Source organism: Bradysia coprophila, unplaced genomic scaffold (genome assembly GCF_014529535.1).
Source record: "Bradysia coprophila strain Holo2 unplaced genomic scaffold, BU_Bcop_v1 contig_232, whole genome shotgun sequence".
Classification (NCBI taxonomy): Eukaryota; Metazoa; Arthropoda; class Insecta; order Diptera; family Sciaridae; genus Bradysia; species Bradysia coprophila.
Genome location: NW_023503493.1, coordinates 12,635,762 through 12,661,969, shown reverse-complemented (window position 1 = coordinate 12,661,969; position 26,208 = coordinate 12,635,762). Strand labels below are relative to the sequence as shown.

Sequence of the window (26,208 nt, the reverse complement as noted above, 5' to 3'; positions counted from 1 at the left end):
CGAATAAGATCCATATGTCCCATACCATCTACAATTTGTATGTGGATCACAATAAAGAGATGTAGAAAATGTTTTCAATATACTCGGAGTTATTAATACAAAATGTTCGGAGATATGGGCGCCAAATAATTTATAAAAACGAGAACCTATTCAAATTACTAACATTTCTGATCGTTATCCTTTGGTCTCGAATGTATAAACAATAAAATTACGTTTAAAATAAAATAAAAAAAAAATCGTCGAACATTTTACATCTCAAACATCTCGAAAAGATGTCTTATGTGGCACGCGTTTAAATTTTTGTTTTGTATTTTTGTTAAAAGATATGATTAAAGAGATATGCGTTTTTTTCTTATACAAAAAACATCCAGCACACACATATCTTATTATAAAATATCAAATATTAAAAGAATGTCTATTATGTATATGGATGGATAAAAAAAACCCAACCATATCTCTGGATAGTATGTTAAAGAAAATTAAAACAAGAACTTTGGAGATGTGGTCGAAACGGAGTAAAAAAAAAACTTGATGAGCAACAAGTTCTTCGTTAAATGTTTATTTTTATTTTTTCATTTAACATTTTTTTCTTCTTCTGTTACTTCAAACATATTTTATTTAGATGTGTGACGCCAAATGATGAATAAACTTATAATTTTTATGAATAATACGAGACAATATTGTGTGATTTTTAATTGGTGTTTTGGTATACATAATAAACGATTGACATTAAAATCCGTTTTAATTACTTCACTTGTTTCGTTTCAATGCAATTAGAAAGATGGTGAAAGCAATGAAGAGAGACATTACTTTTATTTGAGTTAAGTTTATGATTATTTAGGAAACGATCTGCTAAACGCGGACATTGTAAAGGCATCCGCAAGCAGTAGAGAAACCCAGGTTTGACAGTAAATGATAGTCTAATCGACACTTTATAGTTCAAGATTATGAATTAATTAAGTCTCATCTTTTTAAACACTTACAGTTTGTTCACCTTTAGAAAATACAATTTTAGATTTGCCAGAGTTTTAAAAGTTATCGATGTTCTTAGTCAATTAATTGTTTCCCAGGATTTGAAATTTTGGCGCAAAATTTGAATTCGATAAAGGATTTTCAAATTTTGCGCCGAAATATCGTAGCCTGAAAACACTTTATTGACGGTGAACATCAATGACTATTAAAACTCAAAAAAATGTCAAATATGTTCAGAACTGTAAAAAGCCCGCTGTATTTCACAGGCAAGGAATTATAAGATCCAAAAACTTAATTTTAAATTGACCTTTTTCGTGGATGAGTTATTCCCTGTCACATATTCAAACCGAAAAAGAAACCCTTTGAAGTAGTTGCAGATCATGTGGTTCCCCCATAAACAGGTTACCAACAGGCCCAGGTATATGCTATCAAATTTCAAAAAGCCCTGTCGTGTAAAATGTGAATACAAAATTGAAAAAGTCCACTATGGTCAGTTCGGGCCTGTTCATGGATTCCAAAACATTATAAAATATTAAGCGGCAGGTGTAGCCACTTACTATAAAGTCAATCGCAAAGACAGTAACAAATCGATTCACCACTTCCATCTCTTCTTTATCTATGTCTTTATCGAAGTCGACGGTCAGTTGATATATTCCATATGAAAATGGTTTCAATTTAACAATTGATGTTAAAAATTCAAATCTGGTACTTCAAATGATGTACACAGTTAAATTGCATTGAATAAGTAAATAATTAACGAAAAGAAAAAGGTGAAAATAGTGGAGCTATGCCGTCTATTTGCGCTTATCCTGTGTATTTAGACACCTAAAATTCTTGTCATTGTTTCAAAATCAAAAATTTAAATAAAACAATTCAAAATTAAATAAAAAATCAACTTCTTTAGCGCAATCACCGCGTTGAAGGTGAACATTTAATATCACAAAAGGCGAGTGTTTTACATATCAATGCCGATGATAATGTAACCATAAATGAGTTCGAATTAAATATAACACAGAAAGAAAAAGATTGAACGCCAGACGAACACATATATCAGATACTATCTAACATCATTACTCATTAGTTGAGTGCCTAAATGAAATGATTTTAAGTCTTATCTTAAATAAATCATTTCCAGTGTATGACTATGCAACGCAATATATCATTTTATGGTGGATATAAGTATGAGAGAGAGAGATATGTAAGATATTTCCATAGACACAAAACGCTATTGCTGGTACATTTTAGAATGGAGTAACGAAGAATGGCTCTTAAATCATTTATCACAAATTAATTAAAAAATGGACTGTAATCGGTAAAGAAGATCTGTTTTGTTTGAGAGATTGAATGCCATTAGAAAATGAAATCTGTCCAATTAATTTGTGTTATTTTTGGTTGTGTTTAAGGTTCCTTTCAATTTCGATTGGATTGATGTCTTTTTGCTGAATGGATGAATGTCCTCACAAAAATCTGCAATAATTAAAACTATAATTATGTCTAGCATACTGTAGACACATGTTCTTAAGTATGACTCTCTCCGCCACTGAAGCCATTAATACACTGTCTCAGCTCGTTTTGTTTTCCCAAACGCACATTGTGCTTTCTCTCAATTTAAAGCGCACTGAACAATAGCCGAGACCTTTTTTATTAAAAATTATTCACCCTGTGTACTGTGTATCACAAAAGCACAAAACATCTGATCATTAATTATAAATTTTCTCAGACTTTCTTTCATCCCATTGTTGTCGTTGTTAAAAACCATTTATTTTTAAAGGATATTTTCGAAAAACACATCTTTTGTGCATTACTTTAATTTCTGATGATATAGCCATAGCCAAGAGGTCTGGAATAAAATGTTCTTTGATTTTGTGTTTGTGCGTTTGGGAGCGTAACATTTTTCAGTCTTTAAATAAATTTTGTTTTGTTTTCGTCGTTTTTATTTTCTGGTTTAATATTTACCCCGATGGATGGAACATGTTTATGATATACACTATCAAAAAATATTGTCAAATCATTATAAGAGTAATTTATTGCGGCTATAATCGCTTAATCTTTTAAACTTTTTTTCTCTTCACATTTTTTTAATCGGTGCTGTTTGTATCAAATTTTTAGATTTTCTTTTTATTTATTAAAAAAAACATTTTTTTTTATTTATCTCAAGGCGCAGAAATAAAAGGATTCCGTATAATCATAGAACAATTTTTTAATAATTTATTTGATTATATTTCATATAAAGCCGAGAGTGAACAACGTTACATTTTCTCAATGACCTGGACCTGGGAATGAAGGTTTTTTTTCATCGGGTTGTTGTTGTTTTTCAAGAAAAATATCCTTCTCCAAAACAACATAAATAAATAAATAAAAAGTGTCAGTCGTATGTATAGTAGTGTTTGTATACATTATTGACTTCTTTTGTTCGATTTTATTTCTTTCCAAAAAAATAGGAAAAAAGTTGACTTTTACCATTGTGTTGTAGGCGTCTGGGTAAATGGGATTATGTTTCACAAGATTATATTTTTAAGGGGTTGTATCATAATAGACGTTTGGTGCTGTTGTTGTTATTGTTTTTTTTCTCCCTGGACATTTCCAGCAAATTCAAGACTTAACTTACAAAATTATTTATCAAAAGAAGGCGAAGGGTTATTGGATTTTATACGGTCCATTAAGTTTTGTAACATTTTGGAATAATGTGAATAAGGTTTTTTGTAGAGTCCATTGAATTGAAAGTGAGAAGTGGTGGGCGCCGAGGGAACATATCATTAAAGAGAAAGTTCGAAAGTAATGCATAGAGAACTGAAGAATACTTAATCTTAGAGGTGGGCTCCAATAAACTTTTCTACATCGGCGCGGCAAAAACCGATAATCTCGTTATTGGTGCCACGAGTTCTCATACAAATTTAAATATTTCCAATGCTCTACGGTGGAAAGTACCACGTCATTTTTCAAAAATTTCTCTCGGAGGCTGATCGGCGCACACCTGCTATTGTAACTGCAGAGGATTTGATCTCTGGAGAATTTGTTACTCCCAAGAAGTTTTACCTCTCTAGCAGATGTTATTATATATGACTGATAGCTTCCAACGAAATTTTTCATATGGAAACGGTTTCCATAAATCGTTTGAATACAGTGAACGTCAGTGAAATTTGTACATGAATATGATTCAGCTGGTCCACTAATACAAACAAACCTACTTAAACAGTTGTACCATTACCACTCTTATTTGTATGAGAAACAGTTGAATCGATTTTATGTCCAAACGTCACATGTAATTCTAAGAAACGAAGAAATTCCTCTAACGATCCATTCCGCTAAATCTCAGTGAAATACAACAGACATGGAACATAGAACATCTCCAAACCAAGTCTACAAAATTGCTGAACAAACATTTTCATCCTCCAAATATGTACGTAACTCAATAGAACTACTGTTCAAATCTGTCTGCATTAAATTGGCTATGTTTATCTTAAACAATTTTCCAATAAACTCAACATAATATGCACAAACGGCTGTACATACGATAACATTGTGCAATAAATTCATGTACCAGAATCAAAAAACATGAAATTCAAACAAATTACAGAACCACAAATTCTTTCTCCCGATTCCTTCCCTAGAGCATCTCATCGCTGCCAACACTTATTTACATAATTACAATCAATTAATTTCAATAAAATTATTTGCCATATAAAGATGATAAATGCAATTCGTGTGTACTAATAAGTTAACCACAGATGCGCACATCCATAATCGAGAAGTGCTTGTATTTATTCATCATTGCAAATTTTGTCTTGCAACGAGCGCACATTACAAAAACCATCTTTTTTTTTTGCTGTTGTACTCGCCAAAAAATGTGTATATTTTATGCAATGTATGGTGTGTGTAGCTCTTTTATTTTCGCTGTTCGGTTCTCCTGCATATTTTATGTGCAACATGGATTCATGTATGCTATTTTCGAATCACAAAACATATTTGTATATGTAAATGTGGTTTATGGAGTTTGGATGTTTTGTGAAGAAAATAGTTTTATTTTTCGAGAAATATAAACTTCCATCATTTTTTCTCTCCCATCTCTTGTCTTCTTCTCCGATTTTTCCATAATATCCAATATAAATAATCTGAACACTCGAACATGATGGTTATGTTGTTCAGTTCTTTTTTTTTTCGTATTTTCCGTTTGCATATTATGGATAAAAATTGTTGCAATAATATGCAAAGTGCAATTTATTATCTCTCCTTTGGCTGAATGGTTCAACAAGAAGAAGAAAAAAAAAAGAACATTTTGCATATTATATTATGAAAAGTGTACGGAACGAACAATAAACGAATTTTTTTTCACTGTTTCAAATATGTTCGGAATTATTGTAATTTTCCACCAAGTGCACGATTCTAGTGAAACTTTTTTTTTTTATTTCATTTTATTGTGATTTATGTGACAATGTGATTTGTTAAGTAATTTTATTTATTTCGAATATTTCTCGGGTTCGTTTTTTTTATTGTTATTACCATCTCTCTGGTTTTCTTTTGCGTTTTTCTTTTATTTGCTTTTCATATTAATAAAAAAAAGGATCGAATTTTGATCGGTTTCGGATTTTTTATTTTTATTTTAATGTGGGTTAAAGATCCTGGGAAAAAAATGACGCGTTTTGTTTTGGTTTTTAACTCGCACACGCAAGCAATATGTTGTCTTTCTGTTGCGAATGAATCATTTCGTAAAAGATGTGTCTTAGGGGTGGATGTTCATCCTTAATTTATTGGTTCTTATTCTTAAGAAACTCTAACATTAGTTTAGATCATTGATTCAAGTAAAGAGATTAGAAAGAGTAACGGGGTTGAATGGATTCTTTCACTTGTTCACTTGTTCATCAATTTAACTAATTTTTGTCGATTAAGCATTACTTTTGCATCCGTCTAATGAACCAAGTCAATAAGAATAGAATCTAGATTCAAAGCAGAGCCTAATATTTGGGAATTAATTCTCTAAATTCCCAAAATTCCCAAAATTCCCAAAAATTCCCTAAATTCCCAAAAAAACAACAAATATTTCAGAACATATTGAATATAATATATTCAGTAAATTGAGCTTAAGCGGCATATCGCCAAAACTGGAGGTGATGGTGATAGGGGAACAAGTGGTCTCCGATTTTAAGGAGTGATAGATTCGTCTTCAATTCTAGAGAATCGTATCTTCCATTTTTTTCGAACATTTTTTTAAATTTTCGGTTAAAGTGTTCAAAGGTGAAAGCATGTCAGAGGGTACCGAAAACCTTTTTGCGGCTATAACTCAAAAATAATTATTTTAAGAGCAGTCTACACTCCGACCTTCTATGAAAAACATTTTCGATGATAACTTCTTATTAGAATATTTTTTGAAAAAAGTGGTTTCATCGTTTGGTGCCACAACATATAAAGTTTCGATAGCCACCAGAATAAACCGCGAGCCTTTTTTAATAAAAGCTTAGTTTTGTTATAAAAAATTTTTATATTTTTTTATAGAATTTAATTAAAAAAATCACTGCCATGATGAACTCACGTACGGAAACTCTAAAGAATCGAAATGTGATATTAGGTATCTGTCAGCTGATAGGAATATTTTGTTTGTTAGTGTTGGTTTTTTGGTTATCTCGGTGATCACAATTAAAACAAACTGTCAACAAATAAAACATCCCAATTTGTTAAGTCACGGAATTGTTTTTTTTTCAAGCGAGAGATTTTTTGAAAATTGGAGCGGCTTTTTAAACTAAAATTAAGAATTTCAAATTTCACTTTTCCAATATCAATATACATTTTCAGTGTGTTTTTGATGTGTTCATTGAAATAAAAATAATATGGACTAACGCTCGCGGCTTATTGTAAAAATTGATGCAGTCTACGCCGAGAAAACTCAAAAGTCCAAAAAATATCACAAAAGACACAAATTTTAGGAGTTTTGAGTTTTTTCTCAGTACACTACATCAATCTGGACAATTCCAGTGGCTGTCGAAACCTTATATGTTCTGGCACCAAACGATGAGGCCACTTTTTTCAAAAATAATTCGAATAAAAAGTTATCATCAAAAATGTATTTCATAGGGGGTCGGAGTGTAGATTGCTCTTAAATTATTGTAGTTTTGTACTAATGTCGGCTTTGGAGAGACCTACAAGTAGAGTATACGCCCTGGCTGGTGCGAGTACATCGACAAGAATTATATCCTTCAGAGCATAATATTTGGGAACCAAGTCTCAAAAGTTCACTAAAATTCAAAAAAAAAATCCAATTTTTTTTGCTTGGACATAGTTTTTAAAGGTTTTTGAACTTTTCCTGATCTTTTACGAGCAGTTAATTATAAAAATGCAAAGAAAAGATTTTTTTTGGGAATTTTAGGGAATTTTTGGGAATTAATTACCAAAATTCCCAAAAAATTCCCAAAAATTCCCTAAATTCCCTAAAATTCCCTAAATTCTCAAAAATTCTCAAAAACGATTCCCAAATATTAGGCTCTGATTCAAAGCATAATGCCCAATGGCCATTGTCCATGTAGCAATAGGACCAAGACAACTAAAAGAAAAGTCCGAAGGAAAGCCGATAACTTCACTATCACTCAAAATGTTCATTAAGATTCTGTTGAAACCGCCTAAAAGAGACTATTCGGAAGAGTTGCAAATGAGTTTCAAAAGAGTTACATAAAAAAGATCAAAAACACCTGCCAATGAGTTATGAATTGTAGATAAGTTGAATCTTCAGGTGGATTCCTCTCGTCCTCCTGTCTATGGCTTTCCGTTGCACATGTTAGTTCTACAGAGGGGCCATATTAAAGGTCTAACTTTTTCGTTTTAACCTGAAATGCGTTTCCTGTTGTAGGACCGACATGTGCAACGCAAAGCCAGTAACTTCGATTGCAAGTCATGTTCCCTATGGACCATAGCCTAGTTTTATGCAATGAGCTGAAGCTGTCGGAGCTGAATTTGCAAAATCACAAATGTTCACCAGATTGTAATTTTGTCGTCGTTTCAATACACCTTGCAATGCAATTAGATTACTTAGTCTAATCGGCAAACTTTAAGCTACATATGAAAACTTAAGAAATTTGTACAGCAGATGATGTATCAGTATGTTTTTACTCATAACACTCCATCTCTCAGTACATATATCACCAACACAATACAAACACGATGGAAACGTTACAGTTCTATGTATGGATGAAGTACCATACCTGGATCTATATATAAATCAAACGAAATGTAAATATTTACGCTCAACTTAATGATACTGATTTAAATCTCAATGAAATCTTTAATGAGAACATCTGTTAAAACTGTGTGTGATCGATAGATTTCACAATTATATTTTGTAAATAAATCTTAAATTCTTCATGAGTCGGGTGAAGAAAAAGAAGAAAAAAATTCGGAAGGGAACAGAGATATAATACACATACGTACAGGTATTAAACGTACGTACTGCATGAAATATGGTTTATAAATATACTTGCCGTGTACTTTCTTCGGCTTATAAGCTAAAGGTTTTTAAATTAATTAGATCGTTGATAGAAAATATTAAGGATATCAACTTGTGCTGGTGTGTTCGAGAAAGAAACATGTGGATTTTGGTATATGTTTGTACGCGTTGCGCGTAATTGAACATGAAAATAAATATATTGCTGGTCTGTGAATGAAGCGTTCGATGATTTTTTTAGGTAGACTGAAGGGCGCGATAGATTTTATTTTTTCACATTTTTCGTGTTGTTTTTAAGTTGGAAGCAGCCTCGGAAGCAGCGAATTGCAAACTAACTGCCGATAAATCATTTAAATTAGATCTCAACTGATGATGTTTTAAACCTATTCTTTACACAGAAGAGTGTTCTTAAAATAATAACTGAACCTCAACCAAGCCGGGCACATTTTGACGGACCTTCGAAAAGGCGCTCCAACGTCACCTTTTAGGTGAAAACGGCAAATCATCTGTTATCTACTGCGACGGCGAAAATAAGAGTTGACCTCCGATTATTGTGAATTTATGCAGCAAAATGTATGGTTAAACGAATGAAGTAAAAGATTTTGGATTAAACATCTGGCGATATTTTTAACAAATCAAGTAACAGATGTCATAATCATGAACTTAATGGAGGACAACACGATACAGTTAACTACAAACGTATTCATCGTTTCATAATTAACCTCAATTAAGAATATTTCATCGGCAACGAATGAGAGTACAACCATTGTTAAATGGACAAAGCTCTTAAGTAAGTTATAGCATTTTATGACAAACATTTTTCCTATAAAGCATCATACAACTTGTGACAAAATCGTTAAAGCACAAGTGGGTGGATAGCAGTTTCTATACGAACATTACATGTAACAGCATCAACATAAACCTCAAACTGTATAGTTATTACACATTGAGTTGTTAAATACTTTGTGCACATTATTTGCGTTAAATCATTTTATCGATAGCGTATGTTGGTTCAACCGCATAAAGAGTAGATCTTTGTGGCAAATTTCCAAGAATTTTTCTTTTAACGAGGGAAGTTTATGACTACCAAGTGTGTGTGTGTGTGTGTGTGGATTCAAAATGTGTTTTAAAGCTTAAAGCAGTTGATATTCAAGTCCTGTATCATCACATTAAAAATTAACTGTATAATGGGCTTTTGAAGTCGATTTGTACGACCTCACGTTCAAATGTACAGTTTTGTGTTATCAGCACGTGCACACTTTGGATGAAGAATGAGCTTAAAATTTTACATTTTTACCGCGCGGTGAGAAATTCAACGTTAAAAGCTCAAACTGACAATGGGTTATCACCAGTACCATGTGTACACTCTGGATGGTCAATGAGCTTTAAATTGTGCATGTCAATGTAAAATTCTAAGTAAAAAGCTCCAATCTGCCAACGAGCTCACTTTAGATGGAGAAAGAGTTTAAAGGCTCAATCTACCAATATGACTAGCGAGTAAGTTAAGACTTCAAAATAACTCCTCCCCAAATAACGATCATCGAGGAGTTGTAGTGACTGATTTTATTTGAAATCCACTCGTCATCACACAAAAGAAAACAAAATTACAACAAAATCGTCGGTCTTAACACAATAATCATTTTAACGAAGGAGAATTATTCGTGCTCATTCGAGCCGTCTAATCTAAATTGGATTGGTTTGACTGTATACACAGTAGTATACTACTATACTATGTGATTACCGTGCATCATCATGTAATGCACATACTGTCGGTAAGCAGAATCATTTTTTTCTCTGGCTGTTTATGTGGTGGCAAGTTATCTTTTATCTAATCCCAGACGGTAGATCGTATACATTTCGCATTTGTATGTATACTCCTAATATGATCAAAGATATGATCGAAAAGGTGACTTTTGAAATGGGATTTTTCTTCCTTTTTTTTCTTTTTAAATATTTGAAACATGGGCATTGAGTTTGTGTATCGTTTTGATTATTGTTTGTGAAATGTTGGCCAAAGATAAAAATTTTTGTTCTAAAAAGAAATGACATTTCCAATTTATATTTTGTTGTGTTATGTGTCCATACCGATATTGCTTCGAAAAAAAAAACGACAACAACCAACATCACCAATCCAAAGAAGATACAAACAGAAGATGAAGTGAAAAAAAAATCGTTATAGAGATATATGTGAACAAAATAATCTGAAGACCACAAAAACACTCATCTCTCTCAGTTTTACCTGGAATCACATGGATTTTTTGGCATAACCATCTAAGACACATTGAATTTACAGCAACAAGAATTTCGTAGCAAAATTATTTTTGTTGTTGTTGTTGTAATTCTCTTCGCAGTCAAAATGTTTTCTGTGAGTTCGACAAAATTCCAACGTGCTGCGGGAAAAAAATCTGTTTTGCATAAACACGATTTTTTGTGTTTAAGATGTTGAGTTTGGTTTTGGTTTTTTTTATTATTATTTTGGTCGTTCTGCTTCGCTTTGATTCATAATAAAAATAATATTCCAATTTGATATTAATCATAAATCGCAAGGAAAAAAAATCTTTTTTCTCTCGTTTGGGAATCGTTTTTTTTTTTTGTTAGTTAATCCAAAACGAGCATTTCATTCATTTTTTTCTTCTTCTCGATATTAAATATCAATAAAAGAGATGATCCGTTTAATTGAATTTGTACACACAGTCAGAGTATATTCAGTTGTCTGGAACCGAAATATTAAGTTTCATTTCATTTGCATGTTTTTTTACTACAACTTTTCATAGTTCAACGATCCAAAGTTATGAATATTCGAGACATTAATTGTTGATTCATATTCATTATAAATTTATGCATATTACTCTATCTCTAACGATATTATATGGCACCAATAACACCCAAAACACCTACACTTTTTGTTTCAGTTTTAGTATCTTGGAGTATGGTTTACTACGCCCCAGAAGACGTAGATGTATATATTCTTATTCTTTGATTGTCTGGTTATTTTGAGAGATGTGTGTAACCTTCAAAATGTGTCTGATATTTACTTATTTGCGTTACTGTATTGGGTCTCTAGCAGAATATGGCAACCATTTTGGTGAGAGAATTTTTGGTTTTTGTTTTTTACGGAAAAGTAAATAACAGATTGTGACACCACAGACAAAATTAAACTATGAACGAAGGCTAGTGCTTCCCTTACACATATTATATAAAGGAAATGTTTAGTATTACTAAAGTGAAGTACTAGATTTGATTTACTGAATGATAAAAGCGTCATTAGGATTGAATCTGTCAATCCTTTTGTGTAAATGATTGACAGATTCAATCCTAATGACGTTTTTATCGCTCAGGTGAATGTGTGCGCGAGACAGCTCAATCGGTAAGAATTTTGAGTGGCATAAATGTGCTAAAGTGAATCGCTCATCGTTTTCGAGTTTGTTTGTGGTTTTGCGTTGTTTTCTACCTGCGAAAAACGGGATAAATCACTACACCGAGCCGATGTGTTACGTAAAACATGGGAAGTTGCTATGTAGCAGTTGGAAGCTATACCTAGCCAGGATAGCAGTGATGCAATTTTGGATTGGAATGCCCAATCTGCAATGGCAAAATATTGAATAGACGGATGAATGAACGCACGAGTAGGTTAGGTATGAATGACAAGGACGTGCGAAAGGTAAAAACGCGCAGAGCGTAACGTAGAGAAGAGTTTATTGAATACTATATATTGAATTGATAGAAATTTAGTAGCTTGTCCAGCCAAGACTGATCGGCCCGGCTAATGTTAGTTGTCACAGTAAAATATTGTGGCATATGTGTAAGCATCTAGAGAGACCGACAAGGATGTTTCGGTGGAACACCGACAAAAAAGAGTTCAAAATCTTACCTCTAGCAGCTAACTTTGTTTCCAGGTAATCCAGAATAGCTGCTACAGTTGTAATTTTTGTATGAGGCGCTACAGCTGTGGAAGCTATTCTAGATTACCTGGAGACAAAGTTATCTGCTAAAGGTGAGATTTTGAACTCTTTTTTGTCAGTGAAGAGACCACTGCGAGCCTGTTCATTGAACAACTGATCACTGCGCTGCAAACTAATGGAACCTTGAAGCTCAATACGTATGACACAGACCATAGCGTTTTAGCTTCTTAGAAACTGGTCTATAAGGGATCTGTGACTCGCCCGCTCACGTTTTGTGAAATCTGAGTCTAACAGCTCAATCGGTAGACTCATACACCATTGATACAGCTACAAACAATCCATACAGGTCTGTTATACCAAATGTTTTTCTTCGTCTATTAAAATCAAGCATAAAATTGTCACTCTAAAAAGTACAAAAGACCTAGCGCTAATATTGAACCAAAACCAGACGTAAAACCTAAAAAATACAAGAAAACAAAAAATCCAAAAAAATGGACATAAAATAAAATGCGACAACCATTAATTACACTTCATTAGTTCGTCTGTCGATTAAGGAGTCATGTTTTACATGAACACTACTTGATAAACTATACGACAAATTTAAACATTTCAAAAAAAATATCTACCGATATGCATAAAGGCATGGTGTGTATACGTTATACTCTTTAATGTTATATTACGAAATACACACGCTCGATGACATCTTTTTTTATTGGTGTCGTCTCTCTGTAATGCCACCAGCTAGAACCTTGTTAATAAAATATTTTCACAAAATAAAAATAAAAAATTTGAAAAAAGGAACAGAAATCTTATCTCAAGTGAGTGACACAGTCAAAAAGGCGTCAAATTGAAACATTAGATATTTAACGTTGTTGTTGCTGTTGGTCTTCTGTTAAAATAAGACGCCCTGCGATTATGTTATAGGTTTCGAATGGTGATCAGTCGATCGATATATGCTTTGAGTGATATTGGTGGTGTCTTTCTGAAACGGATCTGGTTACCGATTTTGATACGATTTTTAAGGTGTTATCTTAAATTCGATCCTACCGTTTCCACAGCACTCCCGCCGTTTCGATAAAGGTGTATGGGAAGATAGAACATATGGTCCATATGGATATGGGGGGGTTTGTTTTTGTTATTAAATTTGAGTTCATCAATTTTGTTATTATAATCTGTAAGTCTTGCTGGGAGGGAGTGAAAGGTCAAAACATTGACTGGAAAAAAACCTCGACGAAGAAACATCATTGTGATCAAAGAACATGTGTCTTACCGTTTTCGCAAGCTTGCTCAAGAGCGCAAGGAAATTCAGAGATCCTTCGGTAAATATTTGTCGAAGTGTGAAAGCATTGGACAGAAAATTCAGGAGAATTGAAAGGGAAGAAGGGAAGTTTCGTAAAGCTGAAAAGGAAGGACTTTAGAGTTGCTAACTGGAAATGTGACTGCCCTTCAACTTGGAATATGCCGGATTATGACATTTTTCTAGACCTGGGAATATCTAGCGAAAGCAATGGAGTCTAGGACAAAAATTGAATGATTAAAGCAACGTCAAGGGTTTGTGAAAAAATAGCCAGACGTTTCATCACTGTCATTGTCCCGAAAAAAATATTCCACCTTTTTATACGAATACCACCACCGATCACATTAGTCACGGACGTCAACCCAACTATCACCACCCGTTTGTATCCTAAAAAACAACGTAATTGCAGACATTTTTCCAACAAAACTTGTTACATTTTAAACGTATTGGTGGGATAACTAATAATGTTGAATTGAATTACCCATCCATATACAGCAAAGCTTCTTTCGTTTTATTATTGTGTTTAATAATAATGATCACCGGGTAAAAAGGGACAAAAACAGGAACAATATGTTTGTGCCTATAGATTTGGGAAATATCCTTTTTGCCGAAATTATGTTTAGGGTGAACATTTTTAGTCGATGTGCTTATATATAGCATTGTTGTTTCCACACCGTACCTAACACGTTTGTTGTGAGTCACATATTTATGCGGAACAAAATATAGATGTATATGAAAGAAGGGGGCATTAATAGGCTTTGTATATAAACAATCCATTGTGATCACCTCAATTTATTTCCATATACGGAATATAAACACGTTGCACCTCATAAATAAATAGGGAATGTGTGTGTAGAATCGAACAGAGATAGACAAATAGTAATGGTGAATGGTGGTGAATCCTACACATAGACATTGCTATAAGTTTGATAATTTTTTTTACGTAAATTTAACGTTTATGGATGGAAGTACTTAAAAAAACAATTTTTTTTCTATAAATTCTTTATCCATTGTCCCATAACTTATATTCATGACGCAGCCAGGAACAAATTTCAATCGTCAGTAAATTTTTTTTAGTAAACAGGAGGTGTATTAGAAAGGATTAGACCGAGAAAAAAAAATGTTTTTAGCATTTTATTTAGGGTCGTTGATGCATAATATATACACACATATTGATATTGTCACAAGTAAAAGATCAAAATCGGTCTAGATATTGTGTAATAGAGATAAATAAGGATATAGATTGACATGTTTGTCCGTTGCTTGGGACGGGCATAATACATTTTTTTTCCCTATTCGTTTTGAATTGGAATGAAGAGCGATAGAGAGAGGATGCAATGAAATTGGTTGTTGTTGTTTTGGTTCGTCGTTTTGATGAGACTAAAGCGTATACCATTTTTTCATATTAAACGAAACGAATTATCGAAAGGGTGTGGTGAAAGCCTACATTGACATAAGAGGATTGTGTCAGTGATTAATATCTTTGTTGACCGTTAAATTATCCCTTTCGGGGGATGTGTATAACGAAAACAGGGAGTTGACTGTCTTTTGATATTAATGGCAATAGTCAACTGGGATTCCATTCACTCATCTAGAGGATCCTTTTAAACAGTGTTAAATTGTAGAAAAAACAGTTTCTTAAGTCTGATATACAACCAGTCGGTCAAATGAAATTCTCATACATCTTTCCACGCGAGCTGAAAATTTTGACAGATCGCCCATTGTGTCAAAATTTAATTTAACCGACTGGCTGTATACTTGGCCTTACTGGTAAAAATACTGATGGTGTGTGTCGATCTATGAATTGACCAACACTCATACAACGTAACCATTTGCAAGTGATAATTACAGAAAGTGGTCATTGTGTCATTTCTGCTACCGATTCTTTCGCAAGTCCTAAAACCTTTTGTTGTTTGTGGGTCTTTTAAAAGATAATCCTTTAAAATCGTAAAACACTAAAAATATATTTGTCTTAACGGCCACGAACGTCGTCCAGTCTAACATGTACCGTTTTAAAGGTCCAGTAGAAATTACCTCGAAAAGGAAATGATGTCACTTTGCCATTTTCGTGTGCAGATCGATATCTTTCTGTGGTATTTTAACGGAGAAATTAAATGAAATTGTAAATATTTCTATGAAGTTAATGCTTTGGCAAGCATGAATGGAATGTGTTGTGTATACACATAACAGCAAAGTAAAAAAAAAATATATTTTTGAAGAAAAAAAATGTAAATCCGGGGGAACTATTTAAAGTAGCTCTAAATTCCGCACCGAAAAAAATCGCAACAAACCTTCCAAAGAAGATTATCTTCTTCAAGTAGAGAAAATAACGCATCAACAAAACAATTCAAAAATCATCGGTTCAACAGTGGTTCCAATGCGTTTTTATGTGTGTGCAACATCACAAAATTCAAAGAGCCAAAAGGTTTTATAATTACGCTTTTGAAGTATGTGTAGAAAACTCGACTAGAAATATAAAAGAAAAATATTTTTGTTTGTCTACCACAAAGCGTAAGAGCAAAAAAAAAAGTTCAAGAACTGTACTTAAAACCAGATTAGAGCACTCCAATGAATTGGCAAGGTGTTTTACATCTCTTGAGTTTGAGTTCAAGATGGTCTTTGTATTGACGATGTGCGGTAGCGGTAATTTTATTTTCATTTTTTGTAGAATGAAGTGATTGAAATAATTTAAATGTTCAAGCATTGTGGACAGTATTACCGGCTTGGTAATTTTGATCAAGAAAAGATAAGACAATTAGGGATCCTAATTGAACGAAAAAGTCAGATAAGAGACACTTTCCGTTTCTGTATTTAGTGCAAATTACCTGAACATGTTTGCCGATTATATAAAAAAAAACCCGGAAGGTTTCATTGATAAAATTCAATGCGAAATAGTCATCGCCTCGTGACTGGATTTTTATTTGCTTAAAATATTTCTTAATGGCTCTCGGTCAAACAAACATATTTAAAAAGAAAAAAATGGATTTTAAATAACCTTTAGTCGTCGTCTTCCTACAGCATTCCTCGCATATTTTCAAAAAACATTTTTCAAAAAATTATTTTTAACAAAAACTCAACCTACATCGTTGAATAATTTCGACCAATTCGAATATCCCATAAAACAAAAAGCGATGGACCACAAGTTATCAAACAAAACGGAGAAAAAAAATTTTGACATCCCCATACAACACACATCTCATATTCAGTTTAGTATATAATTTTGACAGACTGTTTTGAAGCGTCAATTCACTGCTCTGGCTCTTACACTTTATGATAAATTATCGAAATCGTTTCGTTTTGTCTTGAGTCTAATTTTGAGAACCGAAATACATTGTTGCGAGTCTCAGACAAATTCAATTGTACAGTTCAAACGATTTTTTTTATTTATCTGGTTCTTTTCACCATCATAGATTGAAGAAATTGAATGATTCTGGAGTGATTAAGAAACGTTTAAAATTCTCAATTATCCATTTTTTCTTAACTTTTGAGATGGGTCTCGATTTGAAGATTTGGTACAAGAGTTTTTATTTAGCCTGTTCCACCTCCTCTCTGTTGGTTAACGAGAAAGCGTGATTTTCGACTGTCAACAGTTCGGAAAAAACATTTATAATAATTAAACGCAACGTCACGCTTAAAATGTAAAATATGAATGCCAAGATCTATTAAATGTACAGATGTTAATCGGTCGAGAAACAGGTATATGAGATGTAGGAAAAGTCTAAGACAGACGGAGATTTTTGTTTCTTTCAGATAATATAGAAACAAGGAACGAAGGTTGTCTCAATTTTCGATTTCGTTAAAATAGAAACGAGAGAATTATTTTATTTATCTTTTGAATCTTGTGGTGCTTATTATTTATATGCTGATCTTAGACAAGAGGGCAATCGGTTTTTTTCATTGTTGTTTTATGGTACACGTACGTATAATGTATATGCCATTACCAGCTATTAAAATGGAAGGCAGGATACTATACTGAATAGCAAGTAATTAATTAACGAAATTGCAAGCAAATAAAACATTTATTAGCCTGCACAGATTAATTAGTAACTTAGAACTAAAGACGGATTTGAAAGAAAAACTGCAGGATTCGTATTTAACCCTGATGTTAAATCTGTAATTAGAGTGGCGCATCAAGCGACCTTGCTGAACACATAAAGAATGGAAAAGGTGTCAAATGATATCGAAGGAGAGATATTTTAATTAGACGAGATGATGGATTTAACTGAGACCAAATCCTAAAACCACGCCTAGCGCGACGGGATGGTGAAGGATTGGAGTAAGTTTTTTGTTGCTCTATGATTCACTAAAATTTCTGACTTTTTCTAACCTTGTCAATATAAATTCCGGCAGTCGGCCATACAGGACAGGGCCTATTTTCGAAAAATAAAATTTCTTTAAAATTCTCGAAGCATCTTACAAGTTCTTGAAATTTGAAGAACTTTAAGAATTTTCAAGAATTCTGATTCTTAAAAGTAGGTCTTGCGGCTACGCTACATGTCATGTGGCCTTTATGGTTTGACATCGGTATTTTTAGGAATTTTCATGAAACGATCAAACGATTTAAAACTCTTTCCAATTTCAATTATTAATGATATTTGCAATGATGAGTAGATAGAGATAGGTAGAGCGAAGAAATGTGATACAGTCGACATTAGTAAAATTTAGACATGAATTTGCATCAGCTGTTTTTCAGCTGGTTCACTCATACAAACAAAAGTTCCTTTTTATGTATGAAATAGTTACATGTACGAGCATGGCAGTCTCGATGGTCGTGGTAAAACCGTATAAAGACGTATGAGCAGGTTGGTTTGTATGAATGTATCAGATGACAAACAGCTAAAGCGAATTCTTGTCTAAATTTCGACGACATTTACTGTACTTCAATGCATTTTCCCTTTGTATCCACTCAAAAGTTTGATTCAAGCAACAGTCTTGTTGCCAATTGATTGAAAAATCTAATTAAAAATCCAACGATAAAATAAATCCCATTCACCTATTTCATTTGAAAATTATCTCGATACCAACGGGCATACATAAACCTTTTCATCTCGGAAACAAATCGATAATTTTTCCTTCCATATAATCAGCCGTGATTTAGAACAGACATTTTTTAAACTCGAACATTTGTTTTATCGCCAAAACGCCAGCAAATTCCCTACATTTTCAATAATGCATATCCATTTTTCAGTAGTAAACGAAACCTAATAAAATAAATGCACTGCAATTCACAGTTGTTCCTACCCGTATCATTTTTCAATTCAATTGGATAAAATTTCTGCATTGAGGAATGAGGTTTTATTCTTAATCGTTTTTCCATGTGATAAATATGTAAGGCATGAGAGATATCTTCCAATTCCCCCGTACCACCACCGCCAACAACAACCGACTATAATCTGAAAAATCTTTTGCATTTCGAAAAAAAACAACAAAAAATTGATCTAAGAACTGCGTATGGTTCGTTTAGTATAAATATTTTATGAAAGAAGAAAAAACGAGAAAACATTTTTATAAATAAAAGAATTGAATTGAGATTGAGGTAGAGAAAGACTGGCAGCTCTCTGGCGTACAAATATAATATGCCTTCGAGAATTCTTTCATATGAACGATATGAACGAAGTAGAAAAAAAAAATCATTTTTCGTTTGTAATCTTTTCATTTTTTTTGTGTGTTCAAAACGTTAAATATATGATTGAAATATGATCGGGCTGAGAAACCACGAAAATCGTGTCACTATTTTGTTGATAGCATTAAGTCAAGTGTGAAATTAAAAATATAATTTGTTGTTGTTGGTGGTGGTTGCGTTTTTTTTTTTTGTTTCAAAAACATCATTTCATTTAAACATGATTGTGTTTTGATTGGAAAATAGGAGGATTCTTTCTTCGAAGATGGAGTAAAAAAAAAATTAACAAATCAAAAAATGTGCATGCGATGCGATATATGGCATTATTAATACCAGTCATATCATGCATGGGAGAAAAAAGAATACTTTTTTAATGCAAGATGGTAATTACAAAGACACCTCCTTGACATTGAGATGCTAAACTGGCATCTCAGAAATTTCGAGACTGAGAGACCATAAATTTAAAATTAAAAGTAATTTCTCGACAAGTCCAAACAACGCACGTGTGACAGGTTTTCAATTGTAAAATTGAAATGGAGAAGAGTTTTTTTTAAACGAAACCGATGAAGACTACCTGTTCGAACGATCATGTTATACGTCGGTCAGATTTCCGAGCATGTTGAAGGGACAAACATCCAGGGCCGGACTGGCTCGAAAAGGCCATAGAACGTGTTTTATCAAAAACAGTTAATTCCATTCTTCCCTTCTCTTTTCCAATGTTGATTTATTGAAAGGTATCTCCTCTCATTCTCGCTCACGTTATACATGAAAAGTGGACTTAACTCGTTTTGATAAAATGCACTTTTCTGAAAAGACTTCACACAAAAAATAAAAAGGCCTTTCGGGCCTGCAAACATCTATCTATAGTAAATTACACGAACATTCCCAACTTTCTTTTCGGAAAAATTCAGGTAAATTCATATTTTGTGATCATAAAACTCTTCGAGCCCACTAATTACTTTAGTGACTTACAGTGTAATGACCCAAAGTCAAACCATACTTGTAAACAACCCACTAAATTGAACAGAAATTTTGGGACAGAAAGTTCATCGGTTCATTTCACAGGATACATTCCGTCCTGTGTATAAATAAACAACATTTGAACACACATACATTCAAAGGACTCTCTATCACGATAATCACTAAAAACGTTTAAAAGGATATTTATTACCCGATGATATCTCGGCTGAACATTTGATATTTTATTACATCAACGATACCTCTCGATTATAGAACATTAATAGCTGGCATAATACGAATGCCAATGCTATATCATATAGTGCACACATAACTCGAGAAAACTATTTTTCGGTAGGGGAAACATTTTCAAAATGTTCACAAAAGGAACTATTGTGGAAAGTTTGCCAATATTTATATCAATTGAACTCGAAATTAGGGCATTCAACTAAAAACTTCTGGGTTGCTTTTTGTCTCCACGTACAAGATGATGTGTGGTACACATTTTGAATGAATTTTTCGATTTCGTTGAGGTATAAACGGTTTTTTGTAGTTGGGAAAGGAAATATTATGCATGTCGCTTTGTTGATGTGACGATTGAAATATAAACCAACCACACATCAGATACGTTCTACGGTTTAGAGTAACAAAATAAAAAAAAAATGGTCTGAGGTTGTGGTTGGTTTGAAGAACTAAAAAAAATCTTTTAACAGAATTGTTGAGTCTAGGATAACCGTAATGGATAGGAAACAAAAAGACCTTTAAATCGAATAGCACAACATAATAATCTAATGTCCGGCTAAAGCAAATTTGTCGTATTTAGTTCATTCAGGAAAGTTTCTTCAGGTATTTTAGTCATTTAGTGAATACGGACATTTCAAGTTCTCTCCGATTTTACGTTTCCTTCATGCAACTGGCACGAGAGCACTCTATCTCGCAAGAATCATCAGAGAGTCGGGTTGACACTTTTCTATAATTACGAGTGGTTACCGACGCGACTCGGGAAATGGTGTCACAACACGCCGAGAAAATGTCATATGTTAGAGGAACAGTCTGTGAATATTTAGCGAAACACTCGAGGAAATGAGAAAATTGTGTCACACAATTTTGAGTAGTCGTATGACCCCTCGTATGATTACTATTCATAGTTCCACTAGACAAAATACTGAAAACTGGTACAATTTCACCAATCCTGAATCATATTACCCTTTATTACCCTTCAAATAATCATGAGAAAATGTTCTCACTTTTCAAGTGCCAATCCTCCCATTTTACACGTTGAAAAAAAAATAATTAAAATTCACCAGAGGCAGTCGCGTTCAAATGCACAACTTTCAATATTATAAAACAAACGAACGGTAATTCGTTTACAACTTCTAAACAATACCCGAAGTCCCCTTCCCGACACGATAATCACGTATAAATCAAACAATGCATCAAATAAACATCACTTCATCGAGAAGTCAATTACGCAAAACCATCGCAACGACCAACTTCTGATGCGACGAGGAATATATTACGTATACAACACGTGTCACCCACTTAAACATCTCAAAATGTTGTCGAAATGAAATCACTAATCGGGTAAATGGGTAAATAATAATCGAGAAAATTGGGGTCGTCGAGGGAGATTAAGTGTGTAAAAAGGAAAATTTTCATTGCTCAAAGATTTTCTGTCAAGAGGTCTCTTGATTGCATTGATTGTATTGTGGTAAATTATCCACTTGAACGGAATATGGTGATTAGAGTTAATTTGACATTTGGATAAACAAAAATAAATTGTGACATGAGCTAGCGAAAAGACGAGGCTCTCTATAACTAATAGCAACGAAACAAAACTTACCCGTATGCGTCCGTTTGTGAATTTTCAAATTTTCCGATCGTGCAAACACTTTTCCACAGCCATGAAACGGACAGGGAAACGGTTTTTCTCCAGTATGTACACGAATATGATTCACTAATTTGTATTTTGCTTTAAACGGTCTACCGTTCCGCGAACATCCCATCCAAAAACAGGCATGCGTTGTGCACTCCGGCCCGCCAACATGTTCGACCGTTAAATGTCCAACAATTTCACTCATTGTGCTAAACATTTTACCGCACTGCTTGTTACGATTGATCTGATGCGGTGACGTTTCCTGATCCACCCATAAACATTGCATCTCCTGTTTAGCCGCCGGCTGATGTCTCATGTAACGAAAAAATGCGCCCGACGAACTCGGATTGACTGGCAGATTCGTCAGATTGTGATGATGTACCGGCGGAAAATTCGTTTGGTGCGGATGATGGTATGGATTGTATTCCGGTACGATGCCCATACGCATTTGGTGATGCTGGAAATTGTGATTGCCGAATTGATTGTCGTGTACACTAGGATGCGTGTGATGGATGGATGGAAATAGCATCGAATCGCTTTGCGGTTGACCTGTCGGCGCTGGAAAGTATTCATTATCCGGTCGTTTAAGTAAGAAATCGCGCGAGTAACTGGATATTGGCGGACCATTTATGTGGCCCATGTGTGAGGCGGGATGTGGATGGGTCGGATATCCGGAATTCGAGGTCTGATATGGATGTTGACCGGTTGACGACGAAATATCCGTGTGTGTGGTGCCCATTGTCATGGTATTGTCTTGCATCATAGACGGATGAGTGGGTGACATCTTTAGACCGTACGATGCTAAATGAGCATGATGTGGTGGAGCGGCGGGTTCCATGAATGCGTTCATCATCATTTTTAAATTGTTTTTGTCTCTGTAAACGCTTTGCTGTTAAATGTCCCGATTTTCTTCTTTAAATTGTTGCACCAAATCGAAATTGCGCAATTTTTTATTATTTCTTTTCTCTCTACTGTCAACGTAAAGTCGATCAGTCACGAAAACACAGAATTCTTCTTCTTTTTTTTGGATTCAAAACACAATTTTGGTAATTCTATTACCACACAATTTACACACAAGTATGACACAAGATCTGTGAAAACGAAAATTCCGTCAATTATTTTAGCTTCAAACAAATAAAATCATAAAAAAATTGAATGTAAAATTCATTGCAAATTCTCATTTCTCAAACATTTTGTTCACAACAGAAACAATATCATTTCTCGCTATTCTTTCCCCAAAAAAAACCAACAAAAAATCCTCCAGAAAAATTATAAAACGAAAATTATTCAACAAATATCGCGATACAAACGTTTCGAGTCAGCATGATGCTTACAATACGACACTCGCAGCGGGACTAAATTCAAAAATTCTATCAAGATTTGACCTCACTACAGGAATCTACGTCCCATAGTGAGTCTTTAATAACTAGGCAACCGTTAATACCAAAATATACGGAATGGAGGCGGGGTTTATCAGCGATTCATACGATCGTCTCTTTCCATCGTAATGGAGAAATACGTTCGGTGCGCATGGATGGTGTGAATTATTTTTTGGAGAGAGGGAACTTGAAAATGGTGATTGTTGTTGTGTGTGAGTGTGTGAGTGAGTGTAATGTTTCTTTTATCAGCATTTTCCAGTGTTATATTTTCGGTTGGAATGAATTCAACATTTGGAAAATTTAATTCAGTTTAAGGGTTGTACAAAAATAGCCTTCAGTGCACTTTGAAGAAAATGAATTTTCCATTGCCTCTGTTAAATTTTAATTGATTGAGCAGTTTGTTCAAAAATGAAACTATTTCTAATACATTGTCTCCTGAAAGCCTTCTCTACCGAACAATTTTCGCAACCGAATAAAATGTTCAACCAATTTCCCATTCAATTTTCTTGAACAAAATTTTCTCTTTACCACCAAAAAAATCCTTTTTCCACCAAAGTGCAAAAAGCAACAAAAAATGTTCATGCCACAGTTTAATAACCGCTACCAACCCAAACAAAAACAACACGTGAACTGAAAACACAGCAAGCCTGGTGATTCGACAAGGGGCATGCTGCGCATTCTGGGTACAGATTTTCATTTCGAAACGAGTTCTTTTCATGTTACGGTGGGCGAGTCGAATAGTGTGGTTGGTTTCCGGAACTAACCAACGAAATATGCGTTTTAAACGCAGAGTTTTAACGTTTATAGAATGGGCGGGATCGGATATGACAAGAATTTGTTGTTTATTAACTTGTTCGAGGAGTTTCGTTGATTAGTGTATGCTGAGCGTTATGCGAGCATGGACGTGAGAAGATTGTTTTATGATTTTATGAACAGACGGCAAGCATACTAACAATTTTAGTATCTGATCTATTACTTCGTTTGATCGAAGATTTTCATAGATTGATTTCAGAAATCTTTTACTTCATTTGTTTTGAACTTGCTTTTTGCTATATGAGACTCATTAGTCAGAGCTTGTCGTTTATTATTACTGTCGTTGTCGATAACAGATGACAGCCGTCTGTAACAGGTTAAATGGTTCATACAATGAAATTATAGAACAATTTTGTTGGTCTCATGAAACTGTTACACAAAACTTAAAGGGTAGATTACAGAGGTAAGTTAGTTTGTCCATCAACTGCATGAGAATCACGAATTAGATTGGATTGTGATAATCTTAACAAATAAGTTCTTTGATTATTTACGAGATAAAAATGCCGAGACAGGAATTTATTTTTTACAACGCAGGCGAGAAAATAGTCAATTTCTCACCTCAGCTGAAACTTCTGAAGCCTTGTGATAAGTGTTGTGTTGACCCCGGGAAAGAAGTAGGAAATTTCTTTGGCCACAAGCAACACATTCGAAATCAAATTTCCAACTTTTCTTCTCTCGGTGAACAAATTACTATTTTTTTTAAAAACAGAATTCACTTTTCCTTCCAACCGATTAGGAAATTATTCTTTTATTCAAAAACTTGAGTTAAAGTTAACTTTACTCACGGCAGAGTAAAATAAACCAGGCAGGAGCGGTTCATTTTCGAAACGTCAAATAAGGGACCTAATACACTGGATGAAAATGAACTTAAATGAACACTGACATAAATTGAAAAATTTTATTCGCAAAAAATATAGGGCTACTAGATTATTCAGGTCCCTAGTCAAATCAGCGCTCCTCCCTGGTTAACTTTACTCTGTCGTGCTTTACTACATGTAGCCAAAACTTAACCTCAAGTTTTTGAATAAAATACCTTACTTGGCAATGGGCAAATGATGGAAATGGTACTTCTTGTGTGTTTACCGATCTTGGTTGCGCATCGATCGGTAAATTTCACACAAGAAATACCATTTCTATCATTTGCCCCATTGTTAAGTAATGTATACCTATTGGGAATCGAAGGAAATGGAAATCCACTAGTCGAAAAAACATGTCCAGTCAGTCCATGCCATACATATTGCGTTTTACACCAAAACGGGAGGTAAGGTTTAATTTACTTCACTTTTTAATGAAACAAAAGATGACAATGGCTTCGGTAAACTTCACTCATTTCCATATCATTTGTCTCATTTATATTTTGCGATCGAGATCCAAATACGAGATAAGTACAATAAAACAGAATCATTTGTTAACGACAGCAATGACAAATTAAGTAATAACCTCTGACTCATGTGATCGTATATAGCAAAATATATGTTAAAACAAATGAAGTAAAAGACTTCGTATCTAACATTTTGCTACCCTTTTAACAAAAGGAGTAACAGATGCTTGCCTATAATCATTCAGAGCCCCCAAATCGGATTATAGCACTAGGGCAACTCGGTGATAAATGTTTTTCTAGACACACTCGACACTCGTATTTTGACATGTACATTACATATCTAGAGTCTAATAAAGTACTTCGCACTCGATGTCATGAATTACCATTATCACTGGATGGCATAAATAAAACTATTATGACATCGAGTGCAAAGTGCTTTATTAGTCACTAGATGTGAAACTGTCAATTGTCATACGAGGCCACAGGCACCAAATTTTATACAACACTTTATGCAACAGAGATATCTAAAGTGTGGTGATTTTGCACATTATGATACTGAGTTGCATAAAGTACTCTTATCGAATTTGAATGTCAAGTGAATCGGCGTTTGTTTTTTTAACAAATCTAACCAGTTCGTAGACCAAA

At 33.8% G+C, this 26,208-nt stretch overlaps 1 protein-coding gene across 3 annotated transcripts in view; it reads right to left on the bottom strand.

Moving 5' to 3' along the window:
* LOC119076730 (pair-rule protein odd-paired) overlaps positions 1-23,464 on the bottom strand; it is a 40,033-nt gene extending 16,569 nt beyond the window's left edge. Inside the window, exons 1-2 of one of the 3 annotated variants that reach the window (XM_037183646.1) lie at positions 23,385-23,464; positions 22,018-23,141 (exon numbers count right to left, since the gene is read on the bottom strand). In XM_037183646.1, the coding sequence (XP_037039541.1) occupies positions 22,018-22,906 (889 nt within the window). In that variant the 5' untranslated portion in view covers positions 22,907-23,141; positions 23,385-23,464. Of the gene's footprint in view, positions 1-22,017 lie in introns of all 3 variants that reach the window. The other 2 variants (XM_037183644.1, XM_037183643.1) reach the window with 2 other exon arrangements.
* Positions 23,465-26,208: the final 2,744 nt, after the last annotated feature.